The 23,240-nt window shown below is 41.2% G+C and overlaps 1 protein-coding gene across 1 annotated transcript; it reads right to left on the reverse strand.

Moving 5' to 3' along the window:
• Positions 1-14,260: 14,260 nt before the first annotated feature.
• On the reverse strand, positions 14,261-15,126 carry LOC120099305 (ferritin heavy chain-like). Its single transcript, XM_039100453.2, has one exon. It carries the CDS (start codon positions 15,070-15,072, stop codon positions 14,422-14,424), a length of 651 nt encoding a protein of 216 aa, XP_038956381.1. The 5' UTR covers positions 15,073-15,126; the 3' UTR covers positions 14,261-14,421.
• Between the last annotated feature and the right edge of the window lie 8,114 nt (positions 15,127-23,240).

Below are 23,240 nucleotides of genomic sequence, written 5' to 3' on the forward strand. Positions count from 1 at the left end.
CCGCCGCAGAGAGCTCGTGGGCAGCAATCCCTGAGCAAACTTGAGCCTCGGGACCACAGGTAAGACCAACTTTTCTGCTGCAAGTGACCTGCCTGGTGAACTCAAGACACAGGCCCACAGGAACAGCTGAAGATCTGTAGAGAGGAAAAACTACACGCCCGAAAGCAGAACACTCTGTCCCCATAACTGGCTGAAAGAAAACACGAAAACAGGTCTACAGCACTCCTGACACACAGGCTTATAGGACAGTCTAGCCACTGTCAGAAATAGCAGAACAAAGTAACACTAGAGATAATCTGATGGCGTGAGGCAAGCACAGGAACCCAAGCAACAGAAACCAAGACTACACGGCATCATCGGAGCCCAATTCTCCCACCAAAATAAACATGGAATATCCAAACACACCAGAAAAGCAAGATCTAGTTTCAAAATCATATCTGATCATGATGCTGAAGGACTTCAAGAAACACGTGAAGAACTCCCTTAGAGAACAAGTAGAAGCCTACAGAGAGGAATCGCAAAAATGCCTGAAAGAATTCCAGGATAATATGAATAAACAAGTAGAAACCCATAGAAAGGAGACACAAAAATCCCTGAAAGAATTCCAGGAAAACACAATCAAACAGTTGAAGGAATTAAAAATGGAAATAGAAGCAATCAAGAAAGAACACATGGAAACAACCCTGGATATAGAAAATCAAAAGAAGAGACAAGGAGCTGTAGATACAAGCTTCACCAACAGAATACGAGAGATAGAAGAGAGAATCTCGGGAGCAGAAGATTCCATAGAAATCATTGACTCAACTGTCAAAGATAATGTAAAGAAGAAAAAGCTACTGGCCCAAAACATACAGGAAATCCAGGACTCAATGAGAAGATCAAACCTAAGGATAATAGGTATAGAAGAGAGTGAAGACTCCCAGCTCAAAGGACCAGTAAATATCTTCAACAAAATCATAGAAGAAAAAATTCCTAACCTAAAAAAAGAGATACCGATAGGCATACAAGAAGCCTACAGAATTCCAAATAGATTGGACCAGAAAAGAAACACCTCCCATCACATAACAGTCAAAACACCAAACGCACAAAATAAAGAAAGAATATTAAAAGCAGTAAGGAAAAAAGGTCAAGTAACATATAAAGGCAGACCTATCAGAATCATACCAGACTTTTCACCAGAAACTATGAAGGCCAGAAGATCCTGGACAGATGTCATACAGACGCTAAGAGAACACAAAAGCCAGCCCAGGTTACTGTATCCTGCAAAACTCTCAATTAACATTGATGGAGAAACCAACATATTCCATGACAAAACCAAATTTACACAATATCTTTCTACAAATCCAGCAATACAAATGATAATAAAGGCTAAAGCCCAACATAAGGAGGCAAGCTATACCCTAGAAGAAGCAAGAAACTAATCGTCTTGGCAGCAAAACAAAGAGAAGAAAAGCACACAAACATAACCTCACATCCAAATATGAATATAACAGGAAGCAATAATCACTATTCCTTAATATCTCTCAACATCAATGGCCTCAACTCCCCAATAAAAAGACATAGATTAACAAACTGGATACGCAACGAGGACCCTGCATTCTGCTGCCTACAGGAAACACACCTCAGAGACAAAGACAGACACTACCTCAGAGTGAAAGGCTGGAAAACAACTTTCCAAGCAAATGGTCAGAAGAAGCAAGCTGGAGTAGCCATTCTAATATCAAATAAAATCAATTTTCAATTAAAAGTCATCAAAAAAGATAAGGAAGAACACTTCATATTCATCAAAGGAAAAATCCACCAAGATGAACTCTCAATCCTAAATATCTATGCCCCAAATACAAGGGCACCTACATACGTAAAAGAAACCTTACTAAAGCTCAAAACACACATTGCACCTCACACAATAATAGTGGGAGATTTCAACACCCCACTCTCATCAATGGACAGATCATGGAAACAGAAATTAAACAGAGACGTAGACAGACTAAGAGAAGTCATGAGCCAAATGGACTTAACGGACATTTATAGAACATTCTATCCTAAAGCAAAAGGATATTCCTTCTTCTCAGCTCCTCGTGGTACTTTCTCCAAAATTGACCATATAGTTGGTCAAAAAACGGGCCTCAACAGGTACAGAAAGATAGAAATAATCCCATGCGTGCTATCAGACCACCACGGCCTAAAACTGGTCTTCAATAAAAATAAGGGAAGAATGCCCACATATACGTGGAAATTGAACAATGCTCTACTCAATGATAACCTAGTCAAGGAAGAAATAAAGAAAGAAATTAAAAACTTTTTAGAATTTAATGAAAATGAAGGTACAACATACCCAAACTTATGGGACACAATGAAAGCTGTGCTAAGAGGAAAACTCGTAGCGCTGTGTGCCTGCAGAAAGAAACAGGAAAGAGCATATGTCAGCAGCTTGACAGCACACCTAAAAGCTCTAGAACAAAAAGAAGCAAATACACCCAGGAGGAGTAGAAGGCAGGAAATAATCAAACTCAGAGCTGAAATCAAACAAGTAGAAACAAAAAGGACCATAGAAAGAATCAACAGAACGAAAAGTTGGTTCTTTGAGAAAATCAACAAGATAGATAAACCCTTAGCCAGACTAACGAGAGGACACAGAGAGTGTGTCCAAATTGACAAAACAGAAATAAAAAGGGAGACATAACTACAGATTCAGAGGAAATTCAAAAAAACATCAGATCTTACTATAAAATCCTATATTCAACAAAACTTGAAAATCTACAGGAAATGGACAATTTCCTAGACAAATACCAAGTACCGAAGTTAAATCAGGAACAGATAAACCAGTTAAACAACCCCATAACTCCTAAGGAAATAGAAGCAGTCATTAAAGTTCTCCCAACCAAAAAGAGCCCAGGTCCAGACGGGTTTAGTGCAGAATTCTATCAAACCTTCATAGACCTCATACCAATATTATCCAAACTATTCCACAAAATTGAAACAGATGGAGCACTACCGAATTCCTTCGATGAAGCCACAATTACTCTTATACCTAAACCACACAAAGACCCAACAAAGAAAGAGAACTTCAGACCAATTTCCCTTATGAATATCGACGCAAACATACTCAATAAAATTCTGGCAAACCGAATCCAAGAGCACATCAAAACAATCATCCACCATGATCAAGTAGGCTTCATGCCAGGCATGCAGGGATGGTTTAATATACGGAAAACCATCAACGTGATCCATTATATAAACAAACTGAAAGAACAAAACCACATGATCATTTCATTAGACGCTGAGAAAGCATTTGACAAAATTCAACACCCCTTCATGATAAAAGTCCTGGAAAGAATAGGAATTCAAGGCCCATACCTAAACATAGTAAAAGCCATATACAGCAAACCAGTTGCTAACATTAAACTAAATGGAGAGAAACTTGAAGCAATCCCACTAAAATCAGGGACTAGACAAGGCTGCCCACTCTCTCCCTACTTATTCAATATAGTTCTTGAAGTTCTAGCCAGAGCAATCAGACAACAAAAGGAGGTCAAGGGGATACAGATCGGAAAAGACGAAGTCAAAATATCAGTATTTGCAGATGATATGATAGTATATTTAAGTGATCCCAAAAGTTCCACCAGAGAACTACTAAAGCTGATAAACAACTTCAGCAAAGTGGCTGGGTATAAAATTAACTCAAATAAATCAGTTGCCTTCCTCTATACAAAAGAGAAACAAGCCGAGAAAGAAATTAGGGAAACGACACCCTTCATAATAGACCCAAATAATATAAAGTACCTCGGTGTGACTTTAACCAAGCAAGTAAAAGATCTGTACAATAAGAACTTCAAGACACTGAGGAAAGAAATTGAAGAAGACCTCAGAAGATGGAAAGATCTCCCATGCTCATGGATTGGCAGGATTAATATAGTAAAAATGGCCCTTTTACCAAAAGCGATCTACAGATTCAATGCAATCCCCATCAAAATACCAATCCAATTCTTCAAAGAGTTAGACAGAACAATTTGCAAATTCATCTGGAATAACAAAAAACCCAGGAGAGCTAAAACTATCCTCAACAATAAAAGGACTTCAGGGGCAATCACTATCCCTGAACTCAAGCAGTATTACAGAGCAATAGTGATAAAAACTGCATGGTATTGGTACAGAGACAGACAGGTAGACCAATGGAATAGAATTGAAGACCCAGAAATGAACCCACACACCTATGGTCACTTGATTTTTGACAAAGGAGCCAAAATCATCCAATGGAAAAAAGATAGCATTTTCAGCAAATGGTGCTGGTTCAACTGGAGGTCAACATGTAGAAAAATGAAGATCGATCCATGCTTATCATCCTATACAAAGCTTAAGTCCAAGTGGATCAAGGACCTCCACATCAAACCAGACACACTCAAACTAATAGGAGAAAAACTAGGGAAGCATCTGGAAAACATGGGCACTGGAAAAAATTTCCTGAACAAAACACCAATGGCTTATGCTCTAAGATCAAAAATCGACAAATGGGATCTCATAAAACTGCAAAGCTTCTGTAAGGCAAAGGACACTGTGGTTAGGACAAAACGGCAACCAACAGATTGGGAAAAGATCTTTACCAATCCTACAACAGATAGAGGCCTTATATCCAAAATATACAAAGAACTCAAGAAGTTAGACCGCAGGGAGACAAATAACCCTATCAAAAAATGGGGTTCAGAGATAAACAAAGAATTCACAGCTGAGGAATGCCGAATGGCTGAGAAACACCTAAAGAAATGTTCAACATCTTTAGTCATAAGGGAAATGCAAATCAAAACAACCCTGAGATTTCACCTCATACCAGTGAGAATGGCTAAGATCAAAAACTCAGGTGACAGCAGATGCTGGCGAGGATGCGGAGAAAGAGGAACACTCCTCCATTGTTGGTGGGATTGCAGACTGGTAAAACCATTCTGGAAATCAGTCTGGAGGTTCCTCAGAAAATTGGACATTGAACTGCCTGAGGATCCAGCTATACCTCTCTTGGGCATATACCCAAAAGATGCCCCAACATATAAAAAAGACACGTGCTCTACTATGTTCATTGCAGCCTTATTTATAATAGCCAGAAGCTGGAAAGAACCCAGATGCCCTTCAACAGAGGAATGGATACAGAAAATGTGGTACATCTACACAATGGAATATTACTCAGCTATCAAAAACAACGGCTTTATGAAATTCGTAGGCAAATGGTTGGAACTGGAAAATATCATCCTGAGTGAGCTAACCCAATCACAGAAAGACATACATGGTATGCACTCACTGATAAGTGGCTATTAGCCCAAATGCTTGAATTACCCTAGATGCCTAGAACAAACGAAACTCAAGATGGATGATCAAAATGTGAATGCTTCACTCTTTCTCTAAAAGGGGAACAAGAATACCCTTGGCAGGGAAGAGAGAGGCAAAGATTAAAACAGAGACTGAAGGAACACCCATTCAGAGCCTGCCCCACATGTGGCCCATACATATACAGCCACCCAATTAGACAAGATGGGTGAAGCAAAGAAGTGCAGACCGACAGGAGCCGGATGTAGATCGCTCCTGAGAGACACAGCCAGAATACAGCAAATACAGAGGAGAATGCCAGCAGCAAACCACTGAACTGAGAATAGGACCCCCGTTGAAGGAATCAGAGAAAGAACTGGAAGAGCTTGAAGGGGCTCGAGACCCCATATGTACAACAATGCCAAGCAACCAGAGCTTCCAGGGACTAAGCCACTACCTAAAGACTATACATGGACTGACCCTGGACTCTGACCTCATAGGTAGCAATGAATATCCTAGTAAGAGCACCAGTGGAAGGGGAAGCCCTGGGTCCTGCTAAGACTGAACTCCTAGTGAACTAGACTGTTGGGGGGAGGGCGGCAATGGGGGGAGGGTTGGGAGGGGAACACCCATAAGGAAGGGGAGGGGGGAGGGGGATGCTTGCCCGGAAACCAAAGAATTATTATTAAGTATTAAATAAATTAAAAAAAAAAAGAACCTAAGCAACAGAAACCAAGGCCACTTAGCATCTTCAGAACCCAGGTCTCCCACCACAGCAAGTACTGGATACCCCAACACACAAGACAAGAAAGATTCTAATTTAAAATCACATCTCATGATGATACTAGAGGACTTTAAGAAGGACATAAATAACTCCCTTAAAGAAATACAGGACAAAACCCCATGGGAGAGAGAGCTGATTGCCCATACGTGTGGGCAAATGCCGAGACTGGAGGGCAGGAGAGACCACTGCTTCTGACCACATTTACCCAATCCCTGGCCCAAGAGGAAACTGTATAGGACCTCTGGGAACAGGAAGATAGGGGCAGTCAAGCTGCAGGAGCTGAATGGACACAGTCAAACAGCTCCCTGCACCCAAATCTTGTGGGAGGGAGAGCTAGACCTTTAGAGGGGCAGACACACCTGGGAAACCAGAAGAGACTACTCTATGCCCACATTTATGACTCTAGAGGAAATCACCTAGCACCACCTGGGCCCCCTATGCACAGGGACCCAGGAGAAGGAGACGCAGACTCTTCTGGTTCCCGCTGACAGGAACAGCTGAAAGCCAGTGGACAGGAATGACTACATGACTGAAAGCAGAACACTCTGTTCCCATAACTGGATGAAAGAAAACAGGAAAACAGGTCTATAGCACTCCTGACACACAGGCTTATAGGACGGTCTACCACTGTCAGAAGTAGCAGAGCAAGGTAACACCAGAGACAACCTGATGGCGAGAGACAAGTGCAGGAACCAAAGCAACTGAAACCAAGACTACATGGCATCATAGGAGCCCAATTCTCCCACCAAAGCAAACACTGAATATCCAAACACACCAGAAAAGCAAGATCTAGATTTAAAATCACATTTGATCATGATGATGGAGGACTTTAAGAAAGACATAAAGAACTCCCTTACAGAAATGCAGGAAAACACAAGTAAACAAGTAGAAGCCCTTAAAGAGGAAACACAAAAATCCCTGAAAGAATTATAGGAAAACACAATCAAACAGGTTATGGAATTAAAAATGGAAATAGAAGCAATAAAGAAAGCACAAAGGGAAACAACCCTGGATGTAGAAAACCAAATTAAGAGACAAGGAGCCATAGATACAAGCATCACCAACAGAATACAAGAGATAGAAGAGAGAATCTCAGAAGAACATTCCATAGAAATCATCGACACAACTGTCAAAGATAATATAAAACGGAAAAAGCTACTCGCCCAAAACATACAGGAAATCCAGGACTCAATGAGAAGATCAAACCTAAGGATAATAGGTATAGAAGAGAGTGAAGACTCCCAATTCAAACGACCAGTAAATATCTTCAACAAAATCATAGAAGAAAACTTCCCTAACCTAAAGAAAGAAATGCCCATAAACATACAAGAAGCCTACAGAACTCCAAATAGATTGGACCAGAAAAGAAACTCCTCCTGTCACATAATAGTCAAAACACCAAATGCACAAAACAAAGAAAGAATATTAAAAGCAGTAAGGGAAAAAGGTCAAGTAACATATAAAGGCAGACCTATCAGAATTACACCAGACTTCTCACCAGAGACGATGAAAGCCAGAAGATCCTGGGCAGATGTCATACAGACAATAAGAGAACACAAATATCAGCCCAGGTAACTGTATCCAGCAAAACTCTCAATTAACATAGATGGAGAAACCAAGATATTCCATAACCAAACCAAATTTACACAATATCTTTCTACAAATTCAGCCCTACAAAGGATAATAAATGGTAAAGCCGAGCATAAAGAGGCAAACTACACGCTAGAAAAAGCAAGAAACTAATCATCTTGGCAACAAAACAAAGAGAAGACAAGCACACAAACATAATCTCACATCCAAATATGAAGATAACAGGAAGCAACAATCACTATTCCTTAATATCTCTCAACATCAATGGACTCAATTCCCCAATAAAAAGACACAGATTAACAAACTGGATATGCAATGAGGACCCAGCACTTTGCTGCCTACAGGAAACACACCTCAGAGACAAAGACAGACACTACCTCAGAGCAAAAGGCTGGAAAACAAATTTCCAAGCAAATGGTCTGAAGAAGGAATTTGGACTAGCCATTCTGATATCGAATAAAATCTATTTTCAACCAAAAGTCATCAGAAAAGGTAAAGAAGGACACGTCATATTCATCAAAGGAAAAATCCACCAAGATGAACTCTCAGTCCTAAATATCTATGCTCCAAACACAAGGGTACCTACTTACATAAAAGAAACCTTACTAAAGCTCAAAGCACACATTGCACCTCACACAATAATAGTAGGAGGTTTCAACACCCCACTGTCATCAATAGATAGATCATGGAAACAGAAATTAAACAGAGACATAGACAGACTAAGAGAAGTCATGAACCAAATGGACTTAACAGATATTTTTTATCACATTCTATTCTAAAACAAAAGGATATACCTTCTTCTCAACACCTCATGGTACTTTCTCCAAAATTGACCATATAATCAGGCACAAAACAGGCCTCAACAGATACAGATAGAAATAATCCTATGTGTCCTATCAGATCACCACGGGCTAAAGCTGGTCTTCAATAACAATAAGAAAAAAAACGCCTACATATACATGGAAGTTGAACAATGCTCTACTCAATGATAACCTGGTCAAGGAAGAAATAAAGAAAGGAATCAATGACTTCTTAGAATTTAATGAAAATGAAGGTACAACATACCCAAACTTATGGCACACAATGAAAGCTGTGCTAAGAGGAAAACTCATACCTCTGAGTGCTTACAGAAAGAAACAGGAAAGAGCATATGTCAGCAGCTTGACAGCACACCTAAAAGCTCTAGAACAAAAAGAAGCAAATACACCCAGGAGGAGTAGAAGGCAGGAAATAATCAAACTCAGAGCTGAAATCAACCAAGTAGAAACAAAAAGGACCATAGAAAGAATCAACAGAACCAAAGCTGGTTCTTTGAGGAAATCAACAAGATAGATAAAACCTTAACCAGACTAACCAGAGGACACAGAGAGTGTGTCCAAATTAACAAAATCAGAAATGAAAAGGGAGACATAACAACAGAATCAGAGGAAATTAAAAAAATCATCAGATCCTACTACAAAAGCCTATATTCAACAAAACTTGAAAATCTGCAGGAAATGGAAAATTTCCTAGATAGTTACCAGGTACCGAAGTTAAATCAGGAACAGATAAACCAGTTAAACAACCCCATAACTCCTAAGGAAATAGAAGCAGTCATTAAAGGTCTCCCAACCAAAAAGAGCCCAGGTCCAGACGGGTTTAGTGCAGAATTCTACCAAACCTTCATAGAAGACCTCATACCAATATTATCCAAACTATTCCACAAAATTGAAACAGATGGATCACTCCCGAATTCCTTCTATGAAGCCACAATTACCCTTATACCTAAACCACACAAAGACCCAACAAAGAAAGAGAACTTCAGACCAATTTCCCTATGAATATCAACGCAAAAATACTCAATAAAATTCTGGCAAACCGAATCCAAGAGCACATCAAAACAATCATCCACCATGATCAAGTAGGCTTCATGCCAGGCTTGCAGGGATGGTTTAATATACGGAAAACCATCAACGTGATCCATTATATAAACAAACTGAAAGAACAAAACCACATGATCATTTCATTAGATGCTGAGAAAGCATTTGACAAAATTCAACACCCCTTCATGATAAAAGTCCTGGAAAGAATAGGAATTCAAGGCCCATACCTGAACATAGTAAAAGCCATATACAGCAAACCAGTTGCTAACATTAAACTAAATGGAGAGAAACTTGAAGCAATCCCACTAAAATCAGGGACTAGACAAGGCTGCCCACTCTCTCCCTGCTTATTCAATATAGTTCTTGAAGTTCTAGCCAGAGCAATCAGACAACAAAAGGAGATCAAAGGGATACAGTTCGGAAAGGAAGAAGTCAAAATATCACTATTTGCAGATGTTATGATGGTATACTTAAGTGACCCCAAAGTTCCACCAGAGAACTACTAAACCGGACAATCACCTTCAGCAAAGTGGCTGGGCATAAAATGAACTCAAGCAAATCAGTACCCTTCCTCTACGAAAAAGAGAAACAAGCTGAGAAAGAAATTAGGGAAACGACACCCTTCACAATAGTCAAAAATTACAAAATATGAAACGTAAGCAAGCAGCCAAACTGAACTGTGAACCCAGGTAGTGTGGTGTGAGAAGTAACAGTCCAGTTTATCACAAAAACAGCAAAGAAGAAGACTCTTCAGCAAAGTCAAAGTGTGAAACGATAAGGGACCAAATGCTCAGTATCTGCTTCCTTTTTTATTTATTACATTACGTTTAAATTATATATATATATGTGTGTGTGTGTATGTATGTATGTATGTATGTATATGGATGTCATTGCTCCAACTCCTTCAACACCCTCCACTCCCTGTCAACTCCATGTCTAACTCTTCTGTAATTGTCATTGTTTTACACACACAAACACACACACACACACACACACACGCACACACGCACACATACACATGCACACCAACGTGCACAGGCACACGCACACATACATACATAAACACACATACATATACACACGCATATGTATACACACACAAACACATACACGCACACACACACATGCACACTCACTCACACCAATGTAATTTCAACCTGATAAGACAGTTTAGTGTTTGCTTGTATGCATTTGGAGGAGGCTGGCTTCCTAGGATTGAATAATCAGTTAAGAGTCTCATCCTGAGGCAAACTGATTCTCCCTCTCTTGGCAGGTGTCAATCACTTATCGTAAGGCAAATTCCCCTAAGAGATTTCCCCAATCCCTGTTGACCTGTCAGCTGATGGAGTAGTGCGTGCTTCCTTAAATGAAGTGGAGATCAGTGGTGGACCTGGGTTTCAAGAGGGAATATCAAAGACAAACTCAGAGGTCCGCAGAGAGACAGTAAGAAAGCTAAGGAAGACTGAGAAGGGGATCTAGACAAGGCATTTCCATCTCCTAGGAACAGAAAGAGAGAGACATGGTCATAATTCTCATAAAATGTCCAAGTGTTAGAGGAAAAGAGGGAGATAATTAGGGTGCAGCTGAATGTGCTCTGATTTTTACGAAAGCTCAAAGGAACCTTCCACGTTTAAGAGCATGGAAGTGATGCGGGTGCCTTAGAGACTTGATTTTCATATTTGTACCCCATCTGTGACACAAAAGAAAGACAATGTCTCAGAGATTTGTTCACAGCCAACATCAAGTTTAGGGTTTTCAGGAGAGGAACTTTTACACAGTCAATTAAGGAATGGCAGGAGGGAGGGAAAGTATTTTAAGGGGAACAGAGAAAATGGGATAGAGTTAACGGTGTAGCATGTCTCTGTGGAAATGTGTTCACGGGGATGAAATCCCATGTACCTATTCGCATGGAGCCGGAACCACCGAGAAATACTTCCCCCATGGTGAAAGAAGCCAGATGTCATCCTGACAGCAACAACAGACGTGCGGTAATGCTAAAAGCTAATGATCAAATTAGAAGAGCAGCCCTCTGAGTGCTCTAATATGTGAATCCTCCTAAGGGCAGCGGCCATAGACACAGGACTGGGAATCCCAAACATTCTCTCAACAACATTTTTTAGAAGTTTGCCCAGAGTTCACCAATATACCACAGCCATATTTGAAAATCTGACTTGACGCCTTGGGAACGGGGACTTGCTGCTTCACCGCAGCCACCGCCAACAGTTACAGCTTGTATATGTAATGAAAACATCGAGCTGCCTCAGTCCTGCATCCTGGTGCTCCCATCACACGCTCCAGAACTGATCTCAAGTCAGGTACCCAAACCAAGTCTAGAACCAAGACTCTTCTGCCATCCTTACCTTATTACTACCTGCCTGTGAACGAACCTAAGAGATGTGTTCAAACCTATCGAGAAAATGCTTGACACCAGGCACTTTTCAACCACACTGCAGCTCAACCCGCACTACTTTCCAATCCAGTCTGGATATATTGGGGTGGACCCTCTTCCACACAGGCTCTCACTGTGTAGCCCTGGCTGTCCGGAAACTCTCTCCTATAGACCAGGTTAGCCTTAAAGTCAGAGAGATTCCCTTGCCTCTGCCCACTGGAGACTGGGATTAAAAGCCTGCCCCACAATCTCCTGGATGCTATCCTTACCCTTGATCCTTAACAATGATGTATGAAGAGATATGTAAAAACATCTGGGTGCATAGGTACAGTGGTTTCTAATGTGGGTCTGCATTAGGGCCAACAGCCTCTGGCTGGCTGCTCGGAACTGCAGGAAAAACCCCCAGTAGCCTGGGACTCTGGGTGGAAAAAGAGGAACAACATGAGTGGAAATCCACAGGAGTGTGGACCAAAGCTTTTGAGAGGGGATCTGTTTACTTTGTAACACTACAAGCAAATGTAAGTTGTTGGGGATAGGTAATTTCTTCTTACAACTGCCAGGTTCTAGTCTGTCACAAAGAGAAATCAGGCAGCGGTCATGGAGGGATGTTGCTTACTGGCTTGACCTGCCCCATATTTGTTCAGCCAGATTTTTTTCATATACAAACTTACTCATCTGCCTGTGGGTGGCACTGTTGGCTGGGTCACACCCAGCATTAAACAGGAAAATGCACCACAAACTTTCTTACAGGCCGAGCTGAGGAAACTGTTTCCTCAACTGAGGTCATTCCATATTCCTGGATGAACCTAGTTTGTGTCAAGTTCACAGAAAATGACCCAGAACAGGAACATTAAACTTTTTTATTTCTTCCTGTTGCTTCTGCTGCTGCTTCTGCTGCTGCTGCTGCTGCTGCTGCTGCTGCTGCTGCTGCTGCTGCTGCTGCGTCTGCAGCCTGTGGACATTTATCTTCAGGTGTCTCAGCTTTTAAATTCCAATTCATAACAGGAGAAATGTCAAATCTTTCACATTGGGTCATGGTTGCTTCTTTAGATTATCTGGTCCTTTAACTCCCAGATTCTGGGGCTGAGCAGCTCCTATTTTCCTTAGATCTTTAGCCTGAAAATGGCCATCGCAGCAGTCCCCAGCTGCTAACCATATAGGTGAAGCCACGAACTTCCCTCATAAATCGAGTCTCTCAATTCTGTCCTAAGGGACTTGTGACTGCTTACCTATATTCAACATTCCCCCATGTTTCTATATGACTGTGTTATTCAAAGCTGCCTGGGTCACTCAGGGACGATATGTTACCACAAGTATGGATATATATGGAGACCCCAGGTAATTTCACTCTTAGATGGAGGACACAGATTTACTGGTATCAGGTCACATAAAGGAAAGAAATATTCCAATTGGAAAATGACAGAAATAGAAGCATCATGAAGGGAATATGTGTGTGCCCACTGATGACATTGTTATGAAAATGCAGGGTAAATCTCACTCAATTCATTCTCTCTGTGCCTGGGGTGTTCTGATTCTTTCTTTCTTTCTTTCTGTATGCATGTATGTATGTATGTATGTATGTATGTATGTTTGAATGTATGTAAGTACGTTCGTATGTACGTATGTACGTATGTATGTATGTATGTATCTATCTATTTATCTATCTATCTATCCTCAAGAAGCAATGAAACTTGTATCTTCTACTGGGTTAAAAGCTTCAGTTGATGTGGAGGACTCCTGTGTTCAGTTCTGAGTAGTGGTAGAGAAAAAGTGAGAAATATTTATGCCAGGTTAAGGCTGTCACTGATTAATACCTGAAGTCGAATATCCTTCCCCCTCTTTTATTTACTCTTTAATTATACAATCCATCTGGACCCGCGCCTCCCCTCCTTCAACTGCTCCCAGTTTTCCCACGTGCACACCTCCCTTTCCGCCACCTCCACTACTTATTTAACCCCTGCCCCATCTCATTTTGTCTACTTTGAACACACATGCACCGTGTGCTTACACAGTTACTGTGCACATATATCAGGGCTTCAGCACACAGCTCACCACACCCCATACCTCACCATCACACCCCATCCCATATCCTCCCACCACACCCCACACGACCCACCCCATCCCACACCATCACAACCCATCTCACCAGATCCCACCCATTACAACCCTATACAACTCCATCCGACATCATCACATCCCACTATACCCCCATCCAACCTAATCCCACCCTATCACACCCAATACCATCCTATAATACCCCGTTCTACCTCATTGTTCAACTAAAATGAAATAAATACTTTATTATTTGAAGTAATCATAAGTAAACAAAAATAACATCAACACTTTTCTTTGGTGCCAAACTAACTTTATTTGAAATAATGGTCAAAGGTCAAATGGTCAAATGGTTAAATGGTCAAAGGGGAAGGTCATAGAGCTGGAAGGACAAGATGAGGGTCCAGCCTGGTACCCTAAAGAAGACTTCAGGTCAGGAGCAAAGCTCCAGCTCACTTCTCTTTGGGGTTGTCACCCAGGCTAAGTTTTCCAAAGAGATACTCAGCCATGCCGACTTCTGGAGATCCCATCTGGCGCATGCTGATCAGGAAGCTGCTCATCTCCTTGAGGACTGCAACTTGCTTGCGCAGAAAGTGTGTCTGCAGGAAGCTACACAGATGGCCGTCTCTTTTTCTGGCCGCGAGCTGGTACATGGCCACAAGGCTTTGGTTGAGGTGCAGCTCCAGCTGGAAGGCACGCTCCATGGCTGGGAGGCCGCCTATCCAGTTGTCACAGTCTGGCTTGTAGATGGTGCGGAGAGAGACGCGACCTCCGCGCTGGTTTTTCAGGGCCAGAAATATCTCAGCATTGCGAGTACACTCGTGGGACTTGTTTAGGAAGTAGCGTGAGAAGTTCTCCAGGGCCACATCTTCACGATCAAAGTAGAAGCACATGGATAGGTAGACGTAGGAGGTGGAGAGCTGCAGCCGGACATGTCTGTTGATAGCGGCCTCGCAGTCAGTGTGGAAGTTCTGTCGTACATCAGATGGTGGAGAGAAAATAGGTGGTGGCATAAACACCAAGGCATTGGCTGCTCTGTATCTCTGGAAGTGGGGTGGGCAGCGTTGGCGTTGGTGACGCCGAGGCCCTCGCACAAAACCCATGGTGGGCAACGGACCAACGCACTAGGCTCGAGCTCCTGGCTGAACTTGGAACAGAACCACAGAGTTTAGAACGGAAAGCCAGGTCCGTTACGAGTCAGGCCTTAAAATGGGAATTCGGAGTTCTATAGCCACCTCCAGGACTCTACATTGATAACGTAACTTACATAGTATTTTCAAAAGTTACCAAGGAATGACAAACACCCAATTTCCTTAAATCAGAATATTACTTAAATGTGATTTTTATTACTATGCTGCTTTTCATGATTCCGGAAGTTGTATTTAATAGCTAATATTTTCTTGAGTGACAGCGCTCCTCTGTGACTTCAGTGGGCATACAATGACAGCCTTCAGTGAGGAGGCACACGTTGGGTCCAGGGGTCAGGGGCTGCTTGTTGTGCCATCTGTGATTCCTTGCACTGCCTGGCTGACGTTGCTCTACCTGACTTCTTTGGACATTTGAACTTTGCAAAAGTGTTGTCAGGATTCAGGAACCTTCTGGATTTCTTGCATTACATGGTTGTCCCCCAGAGGGAGGTGCATTTGTGAATCAAAACTATCTTTGGCTACCTCATGAATGTAATTATTCTGTAGGTTAGGCCCAGAGTATTCTCCGGGTGGGAGAAGGCTACTCTGTGTCCCTTTGGTGGAGCAGTTCTCCAGCTGCATAAAACTGTGCTATACTCTGGTTTTTCTTCCGATTCCCAATCATTACACTGTGGCTTCGGGTAGGTAACGGGCCTCAGACCACAGCAATTTATTACCCACCCCACATAGGGATGAGAAACCATTACATGGCGATGGGAAGCTAGGTTGGGATGTGAATGCATATGGGAATGGAAAAAGTTACTGCAAACTTGAGGAGGGCAAATGATTGAGTTTGGGGAATTACAGACACAAATCAATCTCATGGCCAATTCACAAATCTTGGAATTTCTTTTATTTCATTGACACTGTCCTGATAATTTCTTTAAGTATGCTCAGCTTTCTACTGAGGTATTTTCATTCTCTCATTTTATCAATCTAACAGCATACTCTACTTGTATTTTTTAAAACTCTCTCAACATTCTCTGCTTCTCTAAATATTCAACTTTCTGTGTGTGTGTGTGTGTGTGTGTGTGTGTCTGTGTGTGTGTGTGTCTGTGTGTATGTGTGTGTGTGTGTGTGTGTGTTTGTAGTGGGTGTGTTTTATGGGAATAACCATGTCTCCAGTGTCCTTTTAAAATTCTCTTGTAAATACAAATAATTTTTTTCTGGCACAATTTACATGGCACTTATCACTTGTCTCCTTTGTTCAAGCAACCATTAGACTGTTATGTGTTTATCAGGGAGAAAAGAATACTAAATAGAAAGTGACAGAATTGGTCACCCTCAACAGAGATATATGTAGGGAATGTTTAGAAACATGTGTTACTTTTGAGAATTTTATGTGTGAGTTGGGTATTACACCATATCTCCTCTAACCCTCACACTTTCAACTTCTCCCATGACCCCCCAACTTTACCTTCTCAAATTCATGACTTCTTATCGTTCCATTGTTATTATTGCCCAAAGTCTCTCTCTCTCTCTCTCTCTCTCTCTCTCTCTCTCTCTCTCTCTCTCACACACACACACACACACACACACACATACACAGAGAGAGAGAATAGACAGAGACAGAGAGTTAAACAGAGAGACACAGAGACAGAGACAGAGACTCACATTTATAAATACAACTTGCAAAGTCCCATTCGTGCTGCTCATATGTTTATGTGTTTAGGGTTGACCACTTGAGATTGAATAACTAATTATTCTAAAGGTCATACCTCATAAAAACTCATCTCTCACCTCCCCATCTCTCACTTCCAGTCATTTATTGTTATTGTCATTATTATTCCAGTCATTCATCAAGGTGTGTAGCCTTCTGAGACTTTGCCATGTCAAACTGACATATCAACTAATGTCATAGTTTATGTCTTGTTTAGGCAGTCATATTGTTAAAATTTCACGGATGTAGTTTATCTGTCATGTATAGAATACACTATATTGTAGTAGTGATTCTGATATAACACATGGTTTTAGAATCAGATATTTTTCAAATGTGGACAACCCTATTGTGGAACTTGATTTTTGAGTGATTTTTAAGCATAAATTTAAGCAGGTGCTAATTTTGCAATACATGTCCTTTGACCTCAATGGAATTAAGTCAGAAATCATAAAACGTTGTCTTCGCTGGGCATGGAGGCTCAAGGGAAGACTAAGACACTTGCATTGCTGTAAGTTTAAGGCCTGCCTTGGCTGCTTGTTGAGTTCAGCCCAGCTTACACTATAGAGTAAAACCCTGTCTTAAAACAAAACAGACCATCAAAGAAGATATCTGAAAACAAAGTATTTGGTGACTAATAACACACATTTAAATCATTCTAGTGTCATTAAGGTCTCAAACTCTACTCCCATTGCTTCTCTGGTTTGATCCCCAGTGAGAGTGCTTAGGTGAGATACACAGAGTATAGCTGGTGGGTCAGATAGATCATAACCATTTACAGAATGGTACATGGTTTAATGCCAAGAATCATAGATCATAACCATTTACAGAATGGTACATGCTTTAGTGCCAAGAATGAGCAGTGACCAAAGAGATCACTGTGCTGATCCAAACTTTAGGCTGGCCTTATCCTCAAGACCACCTATATAAGAGTGACACTGCCCTCAATGATTTGGTTCTTCCACATCAATCATCAATCAAGAACATGTCCCACAAACTTGTCCATAGGCCACTCTAATAGGGGCATTTTCTCAATTGTGGTTTCCCTTTCTGAAACAACTCTAGCTTATGTCAAGTTGACAGAAAACTAGCCAGCACTTATGGATTTTTCTTTGTTTATATGGTGGATTACATTGATGGGGGACTAGCCAGAGAACTGGGATGGGGGAAGCTACAGGAGTCTATGGGGCTGATCCTAACTGAGACTCCTAGTAGTAGGGGATATGGAGTCTGAAGGGGTCACCTCCTGTATCCAGGCTAGACTTCCAGTGGAGGGAGGGGGATCTCAACCAACCCGCAAAACATTCAACCCAATTTTGTCATGCTTAAGAGATGCACAGGGATAAAAATGGAACAGAAATTGAGGGACCAGCCCACCAGTGACTGATCCAACTTGAGACTTGTCCCATGAGAGAGAGTCAACCCCTGACACTAATGATGATAGTCTGCTATCCTTGCAGACAGAAACCTAGCACAACTGTCTCCTGAGAGGTTTCAACTAGCAATAGATGGAAACAGAAACAGAGATCCACTGTCAAACTCAGGTGGAACTCAGGGAGTCTTGTGGAAGAGTGAGGGATAGGGTTGAGTGAACCAATGGGGGCAAGGACATTAAAACAAGACCCACAGAGTCAACTAACTGGGCCAACAGAGGCTCACAGAGGCTGAACCACCAATCAAATAACATGCAGGGGCTGAACCTAGGGCCCTTACACATTTGTAGCAGACATGTACCTTGGTCTTCATGTGGGTCCCCTAACAATTGGAGCAGAGGCTGTCTCTGACTCTGTTGCCTGCCATTGGATCCCCTTCTACTAGTTATATTGCCTTGTTGAGCTTCAGTAGGAGACGATGCACTTAGTCCTGCTATGACTTGATGTCCTAGGGTGGGCTAGTACTCAAGGGGTCTCCCCTTCTCTGAGGACAAGGGGAGGGAGTAATAGGGGAAGGATTTGTAAGGGTGGAACTAGGAGGAGAAGAATGAGGTTATGATCAGAATGTAAAGTGAATTAATTAATTAAATATTAAAAACTAGCCAGCATAAAGATAAAATTGAATTAAATATTATTTAGGGGTGGGGGTATGTACCAAGCCTTGTATGAGACCAAGCACTGCATACACTGGTTATAGCAGCACATGCCTATAATTCCAGCACTTCAGAACAAGTGACAAGATTATAAGAAGTTCAGTGTCATGCTCAAATCCACAGTGAGTTTGGGATCAAAAGCCATCCTTGACTACATGAGACCCTGCCTCAAAAAGTGTTTAAGAAACTGTAGTAAACATAAAATAACTTCAAATAAAGTAGGTGGAAGAATTTTGTGATTCAAGAAATGTAAGCTAAGACCGAGGACAGCATAAAACAATGATGCAAGACATCTATTTTGAGAGCTGATTACAGTAACTGGAGTTTTAGGGCTATAGCCTTAGTTCTAACAGCCCCAGCAGGCTAGAGTAAGCCAACTGTCACAATATGCCAGTTAAAGAGACACACAACACTAAAAACAGAGAAAGGAGATTTAAACAATGTGTATTGGACAGAGGAACAGATAAACTGGTCAAGTGATCCCAAGTTCATCTGAATAGCACTAAAGGGGCTTTAGGATTTACCAGAGGTAGAAATGTATTTGTTAAGAGGTCACACTCAAGATGTGTTCCAAGCCATTGTTGCCTCAGCTCTTTCTCAACTCTGTCCTACCTGGTAAGCCAATAAAAAGTTGTAATCAATGCCTGATGGCATCAACCTGCTTTCTACAAGATAATCTGTTCCAGTCATGTGTTGCCTCTCCTTCACAGTCATTCTCATTTAGAGAAATAATCTATCCTGCTTATAAGCAAGGGATAATGTGAAAGTCTCTAATAGGCTAATATATATATATATATATATATATATTAATATACAGGTCAAAGTAAGTTGATATTACACAAGATTATTATACAATATATCTTTCTTTGATTGATATGACTTGCATGGATACTAAAAAGCATCTTCAAATAAGATGCTCTTGGAGGCACAAGCAGCATCAGGCCAATCTCCTACCCAAAATCATATGTCACCTGACAAAGAAACACACAGTTGATGGTGGTCCATAAGATTACATCACCTAGGGATATCATAGCCATCTTTGTTTGTGTAAATGGACTCTGATGTCCACTATACTTCTAAGTTGCCTCATAATAATTTCTTAGAAGTCTATCATTACATTACAACTGATAAAAAATAGATTTGTTTTTTAAAATTGATTTTTATGATTCTAGAACCTGGCAAGTCCAAAGGATGTGGATAGAGCAGAAGAATGGGGCCCCAAGTAGAGGTGATGCTGCTATTGAAGCCCTAAGGCAATCTAGAAACAGAATTCAATCTTCTTGAGAGGGAATCTTCTTTTTCCAGGTACTGATTTAAATTTGAAAGTCATATAAACTAGATATGTTGAAAGCAGCATCCAGATGTGTCTGAACAGATATCCAAGTCTGATGACCTAGCCAAGTTGAAAACTCATGACTACAGATACCTAGGCAGAAAAAAAGAGGAAAATAAGGAAGGAGAAGACAGGTGATCCCAAGAGCCCACAATGGAAAGATGTTTTTAAGGGAAGAATTAAGAAAATAGTTAAATGATATCTTTTTTAAAAGATCTGACATGTAAGAAGAAATGAAAATTACTCAGTCAATCTTTCGCTCACTTGAGTGAGTTACTATTGTAGAGTTTACCAAACCCTAAGATTCAAAAATAGAATGGTAACGTGTTTCATTTATTCTTTTCTCTACATTGGTCTTTATTCATATTGCCAATTAAAATCCTTTGATTTGAATACTTTTGTTTTTAGCTTCTTATTCTTCATTATCCCAATTCAAGGTAAGTATTTTTCTAACAACACCAAAACAAAGATGTTTTGGAGGTTGGAGTTGTGGCTTAGTGGGTTCTTAATGGGGCCCTTGTTGCTTTCTCAGAGGATCAGAGTTCAGTTCACAAGATCTACTACATCAGTTGGCTTACAACCATTTACAGCTTCATTTGCAGTGCAGAGAATCAACCCTCCCATTTCCCACTGTCTCAGGAACATGCACACATGTGGTATACATATAGCAATCAGGCACAAACACATACATGTAGATAAAATTCAAACATAAAATATATCCTTTTGTAAATTATTATTATTTATCTGTGGCTATTGAACAAGACATCCAAATCCTACATTTCAATTAGGATTATGCTTAACTAATAAGTTTTTTCTTTGTAAGTTTTTGCAGTTTCTTTTTAATTGTGATTGTTTCAAAGATGCCTAAATGAGAGCTTTAAGCACAAGGTTTGTACTTACCTTTCCTGTAGGGATAGTAGTCATGCTATGAAAGGAAAAGAAATAGACATTTTCAATTGTTCTTTATAAATGAAAATTTTTCTTTCTCCTTAGTGCAAATTCTGCAAACAATATATTATGGCTTTTATCTACCAGTAAGATCACAAATAAATAAAAGAACAAAACAACAGGCTCTGAGGAAAACAGTCAATGAATTGAGAATGTAAGCCAATTTTATTACCCTGATAAATGTCATACACAAGTTATTCATAAATAGCATCTTGTAAAAACATCATAGCTTTCCTCTGAAGATCAGGAAAACTACAAGGATATTTGTTCTTACTCTTTCTTTGACATTGTACTAGAAGTTCTACCCCAGTAAAGTAAGCAAGAAAAGTAAATTTAAAAAAATATTATAAACATATGCTAAGCAAATATATTTAGAACAAAAGATAAAAAGGCATACATATAGAAAAGAAGTGCATATGAGTATTGCTTATTTGCAGATGACATAATCTTGTATGTAGAACATCCTAAAGGATTTTTTCAAGAAAAGTAATATAATGAGATTCAGCAATGCTTCAGAATACAAAATACTGCCCTCAAATTCTTGTACTTTGAACAGTGATAACTAACAATGTGAAAATGAAATTAGAAACACAATTCCAAGCTTCATTCCCTAACCTGCAACAAGATACCTGCTGTGGTCTTCCTTTTCTCTCTGACCACATCCTCAATGGGTCACAATGACCTTCTCTCCCAACCTTCCTTCTCCAAATTCATCCTATTTTTCCCAGCCTCGAACACCAAAGTTCTCTGGGAACACAATAGCTTAGCAGGCTAGGGAAACAAATTAGCTCTCTAAAGACCCTTGCCCCTACCTCCTCGCCTCCAAGTCCAATCCCCCAGTCTCTTTCCCATCACTGAAACAAAACACCAGCTACAGTATTCTTTCCCCTCCAGTCCAACATCCTTAGTCATCAGGGAAATACAAATCAAAACCACTTTGAGATTTTAACTTATACCTGTCAGAATGGTTAGGATATGGAGCAAAGAGGAACACTCCTCCATTGCTGATGGGAATGCAAATTTGTACAACCACTATGAAAATCATGGTGATGGCGCCTCAGAAAGTTGAGAATCGATCTACCTTAAGATCTAACTATACTACTTAGTCATATATCCAAAAGAATCTTCATCTTATGAGAGAAACATTTGCTCAACCATGTTCATTTTTGCTCTGTTGATAAGAGCCATAAACTAGAAACAACCTTAGATGTCCTCATAAAGAAAATGTGGTCTCTGCTCCCAGACCCGGTGAGAGAGAGACCCAACCGCCTGGTCAGGTGGGCACTCCTGAGGCTGCAGAGCAGAAGAGACCACCAACACTGCTCACCCCTGCCCACATCCCTGGCCCAAGAGGAAACTGTATAAGGCCTCTGGGCTCCCGTGGGGGAGGGCCCAGGAGCGGCAGGACCCCTGCCAGAGAAACCGCCGGACCCTGAAGGAAACAGACCGGATAAACAGTTCTCTGCACCCAAATCCCGTGGGCGGGAGAGCTAAACCTTCAGAGAGGCAGACAAGCCTGGGACACCAGAAGAGACTGCTCCCTGCACACACATCTCGGACGCCAGAGGAAAAAGCCAAAGACCATCTGGAACCCTGGTGCACTGAAGCTCCCGGAAGGGGGGGCACAGGTCTTCCTGGTTGCTGCCGCTGCAGAGAGCCCCTGGGCAGCACCCCACGAGCAAACCTGAGCCTCGGGACCACAGGTGAGACCAAATTTTCTGCTGCGAGAAAGCTGCCTGGTGAACTCAAGACACAGGCCCACAGGAACAGCTGAAGACCTGTAGAGAGGAAAAACTACACGCCCGAAAGCAGAACACTCTGTCCCCATAACTGGCTGAAAGAGAGGAAAACAGGTCTACAGCACTCCTGACACACAGGCTTATAGGACAGTCTAGCCACTGTCAGAAATAGCAGAACAAAGTAACACTAGAGATAATCTGATGGCGAGAGGCAAGCGCAGGAACCCAAGCAACAGAAACCAAGACTACATGCCATCATCGGAGCCCAATTCTCCCACCAAAACAAACATGGAATATCCAAACACACCAGAAAAGCAAGAT

Source organism: Rattus norvegicus, chromosome X, assembly GCF_036323735.1.
Source record: "Rattus norvegicus strain BN/NHsdMcwi chromosome X, GRCr8, whole genome shotgun sequence".
Lineage (NCBI taxonomy): Eukaryota > Metazoa > Chordata > Mammalia > Rodentia > Muridae > Rattus > Rattus norvegicus.